This window comes from Schistocerca nitens, chromosome 10 (genome assembly GCF_023898315.1).
Source record: "Schistocerca nitens isolate TAMUIC-IGC-003100 chromosome 10, iqSchNite1.1, whole genome shotgun sequence".
Lineage (NCBI taxonomy): Eukaryota > Metazoa > Arthropoda > Insecta > Orthoptera > Acrididae > Schistocerca > Schistocerca nitens.
This window is the reverse complement of record NC_064623.1, coordinates 94,528,308-94,540,377: the sequence shown is the minus strand read 5'-3', so window position 1 is coordinate 94,540,377 and position 12,070 is coordinate 94,528,308. Positions and strand designations below refer to the sequence as shown.

The 12,070-nt window shown below is 43.9% G+C and overlaps 1 protein-coding gene across 2 annotated transcripts in view; it reads left to right on the top strand.

Moving 5' to 3' along the window:
* Positions 1 to 12,070, top strand: part of LOC126209773 (gamma-interferon-inducible lysosomal thiol reductase-like) — a 242,070-nt gene that overhangs the window by 97,681 nt on the left and 132,319 nt on the right. For both annotated transcript variants that reach the window (XM_049938898.1, XM_049938897.1), the window contains exon 4: positions 11,804 to 11,950. In XM_049938898.1, coding sequence (XP_049794855.1) covers positions 11,804 to 11,950 — 147 coding nt within the window. The remainder of the gene's footprint in view (positions 1 to 11,803; positions 11,951 to 12,070) is intronic.

The window sequence follows — 12,070 nt, the reverse complement described above, 5'->3', positions numbered from 1 at the left end:
AGACAGCAAAGGGCTTGGAAGAGCAGTTCAAAGGAATGGACAGTGTCTTGAAAGGAGGATATAAGATGAACATCAACAAAAGCAAAACGAGGATAATGGAATGTAGTCGAATTAAATCGGGTGATGCTGAGGGAATTAGATTAGCAAATGAGACACTTAAAGTAGTAAAGGAGTTTTGCTATTTGGGGAGCAAAATAACTGATGATGGTCGAAGTAGAGAGGATATAAAATGTAGACTGGCAATGACAAGGAAATCGTTTCTGAAGAAGAGAAATTTGTTAACATCGAGTATAGATTTAAGTGTCAGGAAGTCTTTTCTGAAAGTATTTGTATGGAGTGTAGCCATGTATGGAAGTGAAACATGGACTAATGAGGAGGTATTGAATAGAATTGGGGAGGAGTTGTGGTATAACTTGACTAGAAGAAGGGATCGGTTGGTAGAACATGTTCTGAGGCATCAAGGGATCACCAATTTGGTAATGGAGGGCAGCGTGGAGAGTAAAAATCGTAGAGGGAGACCAAGAGATGAATACACTAAGCAGATTCAGAAGGATGTAAGCTGCAGTAGGTACTGGGAGATGAAGAAGCTTGCACAGGATAGAGTAGCATGGAGAGCTGCATCAAACCAGTCTTAGGAGTGAAGACCACAACAACAGTACATTTCACTTAACACAAGTTATCCTATGAATGGGTACTGAATATATCGTGTGTTTATTGTCAAGTTGAAGAATATGGGACCCACAATCCGACGTCTAGAAATTGCAATCCAAACTCCTATTTTCACGGAATGAAATGGCTCCTCATGAATTTACAATGGATTTGCAGTAATCCACTTACGAGAATTTTGCGGACGTGGATAAGTGAAACGACGCCTCATCAGTGAGAAACGTTTCATTAAGAATATCCCTTCTATTTTGTTGAACGAAATCTTAGAACCATTGACAATAATTCAGTCTCTTGCCATGATCAATATTTTTCATTTCTTGCACGACTGTCATTTTGTATGGGAAAAGTCCTAACTTTTACCTTACAGCTGTGGGGACCGTTCCGACACTAACATCCAGTTCCTGGGCGTGTTTTCTTACTGGCTTGTTCTGACTCGTGGATATTTTATCGGAAATATCGAGTAGTTTATCCTCAGACAAAACGCTAGGACGACCACTTCTCGGTGCATCTGTCACCGAACCCGTACTTTGTTAATCAAATCTCGAACAGTATCGCGATGTGGGAGTGTTGTCTCCCGGAAAAGTGAATTAAATGTTTGACGAACTGAAACTGTTTGTTTACCGCCAGCTTTAAACACTTGTTCGACTAAAAACACACGTTCTTCAATGGTTAGCCTTTTAACAATGACAAAAACGAAACAAACGAACAAAGGAACTAACCTTGAACGTTCACGTCAACACGTAACGACACACACCAGCGACACTACTGACGCTGGCTGAGATAAACGAAACCATGGAGGAGGGGAGATGCCATGACGTCACAAACTTGAATCCGACAGAAACCAAGCTCCGCCATTGCAGTTTGGTCAGAAGACTCGTTTCCGATTGTGCTACTGTCTAGAGCTGCTGAAGGTTTTTTCATTTTAAAATGCCGGTTAGCGTTATTTACGGGTGTACTAACCGTTGGAATAGTGCTACCAAGTTAAAAGGAATCAGGTTCCATGCGTAAGTGGCCCCGTTCGTAAAATATTGTCGTTTATATTCGTGAGATGTGCGGCCTTGTTTACGTTTTGTGAAACTGTTTTCTTCTTATTTTATTTCAGATTTCCGATCAATGAAGCTCGTAGGGCTCTGTGGGTTCATATGCTTATTTTTCTTGACAAAGCACAAACGATGTTTGTATTTACAAATGAAATTTTGTATAAGTGTGTAAACGAGTAAGAAATATCATCCGGTATGTAAACTAGCATAGCTTTCGGGTTCTGCTTTCAGTTTACATCGACACAAATACAGTAAAAGGTGATTTGAGTTTGAAAAGAGCTTTGTACACTGTTATTTTTCATCATTCGAAGTTCGTATCCAAAAGAAACACTTAAGTTAACGAGACCAAATCAGTTGTATTGCTGGGGCAAAAACGCATTAAAAACAAAACGAAAACACCTGAAAAAGCTATTCTGACGTTGTGTTATGCATGTAAACATTGTAACACTCATCATCTGAAATTATTTCGCAGACATAACGTTAAATATGAAGAACACGCAATTCTAACAAGAGCTCGGTCACTATTTTGACCAATCAAACATGGCGGCCCACCGGCTTCAAACAGACGTACAGCAGACGGCCATAGTGCCTCCATGAACGAAACGGTGGAATGTTGGGAGAGTCCACTTGAAGGGAAGTAACCTAGGCAGGCGAACAATCATACGGCACTGCGGAGAGACTTTTTGAACACCACGTAGAACAGCGCACTAACAGCGTGTGGCCGGCTCATGATGCTCTATAAACAAATGAAATGGCGAATATTGTCAAACTGTCAATGCACGACCTCATATGATTAGTACACATTGAGAATACTGAGAATATTTTGGGGCCATCAATACTGCTCGTCAATATTTCTGGTATCAAATGGTTCAAATGGCTCTGAGCACTATGGGACTCAACTGCTGTGGTCATCAGTCCCCTAGAACTACTTAAACCTAACTAACCTAAGGACATCACACACACCCATGCCCGAGGCAGGATTCGAACCTGCGACCGTAGCAGCAGCGCGGCTCCGGACTGGAGCGCCTAGAACAGCACGGCCACCGCGGCCGGCTTTCTGGTATCGACAGTACATCAATAAGCGCCCTCAAACGGTCAAGAAATTCACTGTGACTATATCACTGGATGTGTGACGGCCCCTTATTACATACAATACAATTTGCGAGAGGCGAAAGTCGAACAGAAAATTTAATACTAAAATCATCATCAGAGGCGACTAATCAAAATCCAGACAGACGGCTAAAGCAGGTTTACAGATCTCAATAGAGAAGACTCTGTGTATGATGGACATCAAGACAGCTACTAGGTGGATGGCAATAGAAGCAGGGAAAATTCAGAAGCAATTTTTTCTCGTATCTTCACTGGGACTGTCGGAAAATACGAGGGTCACTCCAAGAGAAATGCACACTATTTTTGTAAAAATACAGTAGAGCGTCGATTATCCGAAGTAATTGGGGGACAAGGGTGTTCGGAAAACTGGTTTGTTCGGATAATCGAACTGTATATGTTTATTTTCTATGCTCGTCTTTTGTTTTTTATGTCCGTAATTGTCAACTTCCCCACCTTGTACTCATTGGATAAAGTGGTTGCAGATTCACCTTCTTCTAACCTTTTAATAATCTCGTATTTGTCCCTCATAGAAAGGACAACACGTTTACGTTTAAGCATTTTGAATCGTCAAGTTCACTTCTTCAGGCAGCAGCACATAAGTGGTCGTAACACAGAACAGAAGGTGACTTTGCACCGTGAGAAGCTCTTCTTGGGGGCGCGCAATCCTTCAAGCTGCGCGGAGCGGCACGCCTCAACTCTAAGCTGGCGCAGCTGTTGCTGTGAACAGCTTTGATACTGCCGCTACTTCTACTGCCAGTGCCAAGCCGACAGAAGTGTGCTGATTGTTGAAACACAGCGACTGGCGGCTTGGCCGGTCAGCAGCGCCTTGTGAAGGCCCCATCAGAAGCAATGTTCCGCCAGCGGTGGCCCAGTGCGGAGACTACTGTGGGAAACTTGGTTTGGGAGTGAGGGAGATGATGGACGGTAGGGGGGGGGGGGGGGGGGAGAGTAACAGGTGCGAGCGAGTATACAGTTCGGTTAAGCGGTCGTTCGGTTGAGCGACGTTCGGATAATCGACGCTCTACTGTACAGTTTCATTCTGCATGTGTGAAAGTTTTACAGTGTGGAGATGCATCCATCCCGCTTGTTTTCAAACTTAGTTCAACCTGTTCCCGTGAGTGGTGCCGTCACAGCATGTCTTCAAGATGGCTGCTACACTTGACGTTCGTCAGAAGCAACGTGCTGTCATAGAATTCCTGTGCTTTGAAAACGAGACAGTGGGGAACATCCACAAGAGGTTGAAAAAGGTGAACGGAGATGCTGCTGTCGATCGCAGTACAGTTGGTCGGTGGGCAAGCAGGTTTCATGATGAAAGAGGGCACGGCAATATTGAGGATTGTCCTCGCAGCGGCAGGCCTCGTACTCCACACGCTCCAGACAATGTGCAGAGAGTTAACAAATTGGTGACTGCTGGCAGACGCATCACAGTGAACGAATTGTCACGCTACATTGGGATAGGGGAAGGAAGTGTTTGCAAAATACTGAAAGTGTTGGCGTTAAAAAAGGTTTGTGCCAGGTGGGTTCCCAGGATGTTGACAGTGGCTCACAAAGAAACAACTTTTGGAACAGTATGAGAATGGTGGAGATGAATTTCTTGGAAGAATTGTGACAGGTGATGAAACATGGCTCCATCACTTTTCACCTGAGACGAAGAGGCAACCAATGGAATGGCACCATGCAAATTCATCCAAGAAAAAAAAATTAAAAACCATACCTTCTGCTGGAAATGTTATGGCTACGATGTTTTTCGATCCCGTAGGACTCTTGCTTGTGGACATCATGCCAAGTGGAACCACCATAAATTCTGATGCATATGTGACGACTCTGAAGAAACTTCAAGCTCGACTCAGTCATGTTCGACCACATCGGCAAAAGCAGGACGTTTTGCTGTTGCACGACAATGCACGTTCACATATCAGTCAAAAAACCATGGAAGCGATCACAAAACTCGGAAGGACAACAGTGAAACACCCGCCTTACAGTTTTGACCTGGCTGCATGTGACTATCATCTCTTTGGGAAACTGAAAGACTCTCTTCCTGGGACAAGGTTTGAACATGATGACTCCCTTGTGCATGCTGCCAAACAGTGGCTCCAACAGGTTGGTCCAGAATTTTACCGTGCTGGTTCCAAGATGGCGTAAGGCAATTGAGAGAGATGGAAATTATGTGGAGAAAGGAAAATATTGTTCGTAAATGATGTATCCACACACTGTAATACTTTCAAACATGTAGAATAAAAGATGTATTTTAAAAAAATAGTGTGCATTTCTTTTGGAGTGACCCTCGTATCTTTTCGTTGTTTAGTTGGATAACTCTTTTTCTACATCCTACTATCAAGAGGGTGACAATTAATGTAGTCGTACATCCCCCAAGAGAAGACTGCCTCTTTTTCACTTATTTTGTGCAGCTACAAATGATCGTCAGCGTAGGTAAAACTGCTCAAGTGAGAGCGCAATCGTAAATAAAGGATACATGACGAGAAAAATATAGAGATGAAACCTTACACAAAACCATGAAACTACCCACAAACAGTTATGTAGGAGCCAGGGTACGTGACATAAACTCTCGCAAAAGGAAAGAACGACGCAACACGAAGAAATTTTGCGAATGGGACGGAGATCGGTAAATGTGATGTACATGTACGGAAAATTTCAGAAACATTGGATGATTTATTAAAGAGAAAGAGCTTCACAAATTGAGCAAGTCCATAACGCGTTAGTCCACCTCTGGCCGTTATTCAAGCAGTTATCTGGCTAGGCACTGACTGACAGAGATGTTGCATGCCCGTCTGCGAGATATCGTGCCAAATTCTGTCCCACTGGGGCATTAGATCTCCAAAATCCCGAGCTGGTTGGAGGGACCTGTTGATAACATTTCTAGCGTTCTCAATTGGGGAGAGATCCGGCGAACTTGCTGCCCAAGGAAGGGTTTGGCAAGCACAAAGACGAGAGGTAGAAACTCTCGCTGTGCGCGAGCGTGCGTTATCTTACTGAAATGTAAGATGTCTTGCAATGAAGGGCAACAAAACGAGGCATAGAATATCGTCAACACGGCTCTGTGCTGTAAGGTGTCACGAAAACAACCAGAGGGATCCTGCTATGAAATGAAATGTCACCCCGAACCATCACTCTTGGTTGTCAGGCAGTATGGCGGGCGAAACTCAGAATCATATCCCACCGCTGTCTGGGGCGTATCCAGACACGTCTTTACTGGTCATTTGGGGTCTATTCGAAACGGGACCCATCACTGAAGACACCTCTACTCCATTCAATGAGATTCCAAGCCGAAGACGCGTCTGGAGACGCCCCAACATGCCTGTTGCCTGCCATTCGTCCCGACAACCAGGAGTAGTGGGTTGGTGTGCCATTTGATTTCATAGCAGGACCCCTTTGGTTGTTTTCCGTGGCACCCTTACAGAACAGCGGTACGTCGATGATTTTCTACGCCCCGTTTCGTTGCCCTTCATGCCAAGCCATATTGCACTTAACATTCCAGCAAGGTTATTTCCACCCGCATACTGCGAAACTTTGTACTGCTTGTCTTCGAGCTTGCCAAACCCTACCTTGACCAGCAAGGTCGCCGGATCTCACACCAACTGAGAACGTTTGGAGCATTATGGGTAGCGCTCTCCAATCATCTCGGTATTTTGACGATGTAACGCGCCAAGTGGACGAAATTTGGCACTATACACGATGGTCGGAAATTCCTGTTACAAACTTCTAGGAAATTGTTATCATTTGTTTGTCCATACGCTTACATCACATCCACCGATATCCGTCCCATTCGGATAATTCCTTTGTGGCGTGCTGTTTTTCCCTCCCAGATTATATTCGGCTAACCCGCTTAATGGTTCATTGCGCACAGTTCACGTGCAGTTTGCCAATCAAACGACTTCCAAGGACAACAAAAATTCGATTTTTCAATTCATGTAATTAAGCACCGTATTTAAAAATTTAAAACATAATCTCCACACTAAAGCGAGAAGCTCCCTTCTATCTCCATGTTAAAATGTCCGTTTTCAATGTACCTTTTCTCAAGTATTATCAGTAGAACACTGAAACTCTTTTGACATACATTTACACTATTTGCTTAAACATTGACATTTTTAAGTCTGGTATAGTAAAATTGTAGATATAAAAAACGTGTTAATAATGACCCATTTTTTTGTCAATTTTTTTAAATAAAAAATCTCATCAGTTCCTTTGTAATATAACTTCAAAGCTAAAAAATGTCACTTCACCCACGTTTACTAATACAATTGACTGTTAGAATTTCATTGCTCTGGTTAAGTGGTTTCAAAGGAAAGGTATATTAGGCTAGAAAAAGACAAATTGTATGGGAAGGTGAGTTTAAAATTTTCTCTCACTTACAGAGTATCTAATAAATTCCTGCTACGTTCTCATAATTGAAATTCACAGCTTCGTTGTCCGCCCCCGGTAGCTGAGTGGTGAGCGCGACCGAATGTCAATCCTAAGGGTCTGGGTTCGATTCCCGGCTGGGTCGGAGACTTTCTCCGCTCAGGGACTGGGTGTTGTGTTGTTCTTATCATCATCATTTCATCCCCATAGACACGCAAGTCGCCGAAGTGGCGTCAAATCGAAAGAATTGCACCCGATGAACGGTCTACCCGTCGGGAGGCCCTAGTGACACGACATTACCATTTTTTTACAGCTACGTTCTCTGGCTTTGTCATATATTACTCTACCACTGATTTGCAAGCAGCACGCAGTGGGAAATTACATTTCTGAAATTTTGTAGAAGAGAGTGGTAAGATCACAATGGTATAAAGTTTCCCCTGCTGTTAACTCTTTTTCAATAGTACTCGTGCCATACGCAAACCTTATGTTGTTTTCATTATATTCACTGTTCTCTTTCTTCCAAGTCTTCCAGACCTTTTCTTGAAAACTCTGGAGGGGCGACATCTGCATTTGTTTGCTCAGAAACGAAAAAACACTCGCTGCGTTATTACCAGAGAGCCTATGTATAGTCTCTTTAGTTACTACCATTCTGGTACGCAGTTACAGGACGATCCACGAAGATAACGGTTCGCGCAGGTCGAGAAATGGACGCGATTGCGTTGCCGGTTCCAAGCGACAGTTGCGCTAAACGCATGTACGAGGTCTGTTCAGATATTCCAGAACTTTGTCCACAAAGTTTTTCTGCGCTCACCTTTTGCTTATTGTGCATGGTCTCCCTCGAAGTGCTCTCTTCCACAATTCATACACCGCTTCCAACGCTGTTCCACTTCCGGAAGCAGTTCTTATGCGCCTCTTGCTGGATCGCGCGAAGTGCCGTCTGCGAATTTTCTTTTATCTCGTCTATCTTTGTAGATCTTCGTCCTTTCAGTGGGGTTTTCAACTTTAAAAATAAAAAAGGGGCAAGGTCTGGAGTGTGTGTGTGTGTGAAATCTTATGGGACTGAACTGCTATGGTCATCGGTCCCTAAGCTTACACACTACTTAACCTAAATTATCCTAAGGACAAACACACACACCCCTGTCCGAGGGAGGACTCGAACCTCCGCGTGGACCAAAGGTCTGGAGAGTACGGAGGATGAGGCAGCACAGTGATTTCGTTTTTTGTGCAATAGTCATGAATCAACAGCGATAAATGTGCGGGTGCGTTATCGTGATGCAGGAGCCATGAACTGTCTCGCCACATTTCAGGCCGTTTCCTTCTCACATTTTCTCGCAACATGTCCCGATAGTTCCACCGATTAACAGTTTATCCCTGTGGCACGAATTCATGATGAAGTAATGCTTCAAAGTAAAAGAGAACTATCATCATGGCTTTGACATTTGGCCTGACCTGACTAGTTAAGATGCTGAGTCAGGATTTCATGACATGATCCAACTGAAATGTTACATTCTTGTGAAATCTCTCTGCCAGTCAGTGTTCGATTGGCACGCACAATTTCGTTGACGTTCCTTACGCCGCGCGGGATTAGCCGAGCGGCTGAGTTAGCCCCTCTTCTAAATATAATCTATCATAGTCCCTCGAGCAAGAAACCATGCCCAGTTCTTGGAGAGAAGCTCAGGTCACAACCGTCTACAAGAGTGGAGTAGAAGTGATCAACAAAACTACCGTCCAATATCCATGACATCAATTTTTTGTAGAACCTTAGAACATCATTCATTCATTGGAAGAATCCTAAGGAAATGCAATTCGGAAACAAAGGAAGTAGGTTACAGTACGCTTGTTCGCCCACTGCTTGAATACTGCTCAGCAGTGTGGGATCCATACCAGATAGGGTTGATAGAAGAGATAGAGAAGATCCAACGGAGAGCAGCGCGCTTCGTTACAGGATCATTTAGTAATCGCGAAAGCGTTACGGAGATGATAGATAAACTCCAGTGGAAGACTCTGCAGGAGAGACGCTCAGTAGCTCGGTACGGGCTTTTGTGGAAGTTTCGAGTACATACCTTCACCGAAGAGTCAAGCAGTATATTGCTCCCTCCTACGTATATCTCGCGGTGAGACCATGAGGATAAAATCAGAGAGATTAGAGCCCACACAGAAGCATACCGACAATCCTACTTTCCACGAACAATACGAGACTGGAATGCAGCATGGCTGCGCGGGATTAGCCGGGCGGTCTGGGGCGCTGCAGTCATGGACTGTGCGGCTGATCCCGGCGGAGATTCGAGTCATCCCTCGGGCATGGGTGTGTGTGTTTGTCCATAGGATAATTTAGGTTAAGTAGTGTTTAAGCTAAGGGACTGATGACCTTAGCAGTTAAGTCCCATAAGATTTCACACACATTTGAACATTTTTGAACGTTCATAAGCGTTGTCGGTAGACGTCGAAGGTCGTCCTGAACGAGGGTCACCCTTAACTTCCGTCCGGCCATTTTTAAACCGTGTGAACCATTCGTAACACCGAATACGACTTAAGACTCATCACCGTAGGCTTCCTGTATCATTTGGTGTGTCTCTGTAAACGTTTCCTTGAGTTCCATGCAAAATTTAATGCAGACGCTTTGCAGTCCTGTAAGTCTCTCATCTTGAAATTCGCAGTCTGTGCGATACCACATTCTACTGAATACAACACTGGACAATAACTAACAGACATGCAACGATGAAATTTCCTGCAGTTACACATTAAACACAGGCGTGTGTAGGGATGCCAACCGCATGTCGCTCCAACACACCATTGGCGCGAAATTACGAATGTTCCGGAAATTTTTGAACAGACCTCGTATGTTCTTGCGCTGGATGTAAGCGTGTATCCCTCAAATTATGTCTCTCGCTTGCGTGGAAGATGTCGCTTACCACCACTATCAGCCATGACAACTGGCAACAAATGGAATAAAAACTCGCTAAACAACTCGCTAAGATCACATTTAATGCTCACACTGGGTACGACATCCACAGGAAAGCACTCAGGACACTACTCAACGCTCATTGGCTGTCGGAGGATGCGTGAAGTAGATGCGCAGAACGAACCTAAATTCGGTCGCCATTGTTTGTGACACCAACTATAATTAATGTTACCCTCTCATGTGTAGAAGCCGACCTCGGGGAAGATCAGTTTGGATTCCGCAGAAATGTTGGAACACGTGAGGCAATACTGATCCTACGATTTATCTTAGAAGAAAGATTAAGGAAAGGCAAACCTACGTTTCTAGCATTTGTAGACTTAGAGAAAGCTTTTGACAGTGTTGACTGGAATACTCTCTTTCAGATTCTAACTGTGGCAGGGGTAAAATACAGGGAGCGAAAGGCTATTTACAATTTGTACAGAAACCATATGGCAGTTATAAGAGTTGAGGGGCATGAAAGGGAAGCAGTGGTTGGGGAGTGAGACAGGGTTGTAGCCTCTCCCCGATGCTATTCAATCTGTATATTGAGCAAGCAGTAAAGGAAACATAAGAAAAATTCGGAGTAGGTATTAAAATCCATGGAGAAGAAATAAAAAATTTTAGGTTCGCCGATGACATTGTAATTCTGTCAGAGACAGCAAAGGACCTGGAAGAGCAGTTGAACGGAATGAACAGTATCTTGAAGGGAGGATATAAGATGAACATCAACAAAAGCAAAACGAGGATAATGGAATGTAGTCGAATTAAGTCGGGTGATGCTGAGGGAATTAGATTAGGAAACAAGACACTTATAGTAGTGAAGGAGTTTTGCTATTTGGGGAGCAAAATAACTGATGATGGTCGAAGTAGAGAGGATATAAAATGTAGACTGGCAATGGCAAGGAAAACGTTTCTGAAGAAGAGAAATTTGTTAACATCGAGTATTGATTTAAGCGTCAGGAAGTCGTTTCTGAATGTATTTGTATGGAGTGTAGCCGTGGATGGAAGTGAAACATGGACGATAACTAGTTTTGACAAAAAGAGAATAGACGCTTTCGAAATGTGGTGCTACAGAAGATTGCTGAAGTTTAGATGGGTAGATCACATAACTAATGAGGAGGTATTGAATAGAATTGGGGAGAAGAGGAGTTTGTGGCACAACTTGACTAGAAGAAGGGATCGGTTGGTAGGACATGTTCTGAGGCATCAAGGGATCACCAATTTAATACTGGAGGGCAGCGTGGGGGGTAAAAATCGCAGAGGGAGACCAAGAGATGAATACACTAAGTAGATTCAGAAGGATGTAGGCTGCAGTAGGTAGTGGGAGATGAAAAAGCTTGCACAGGATAAACTAGCATGGAGAGCTGCATCAAACCAGTCTCAGGACTGACAACCACAACAACAACAACCTCTCATGTGGAAATAAAACTGTGTTTCATTTGTTATTTCTCTTCCGCATGTCCTTGCAAATGTTTCTGTAAATTTTCATTGTCCTTGGATCACTCCTTGTTCATGGGGGCCCTCTCTTGAAGAGAAAATTTTATTACAACCATTCTTTATATTGGGTGAGAAAAGGACAAGTTGAGTTTCGCAGGAACGCTTCTTTGGATATCCGTGTTGATTTGTGGATACAAACATTTCTCCCTCAAGGGAATTTACTGTCATTTACTGTCGAGTTTGTTTCCAGTGCGCCGGCGACCTGGGGATCAGCTGGCAGCCGATACTGGAGTGCTCCAGAGGTTCGAGGGGCAGCCTGCTGCTGAAACGAAACGGGGACGTGACCGAAGAGCTGACCCCGCCGCTTCACGGCGTGCCCACGGTCACGCTCAACGGGGTGAGTAGACGGCCCGACTGTTCTGTAGCCTACAGGGCAGAGATCATCTTTACTTTTTAAAATATTTTATTTTTGGTGCAATTGCTTGATTACAGTGATGATGGTGATCTTTCTTTGTTC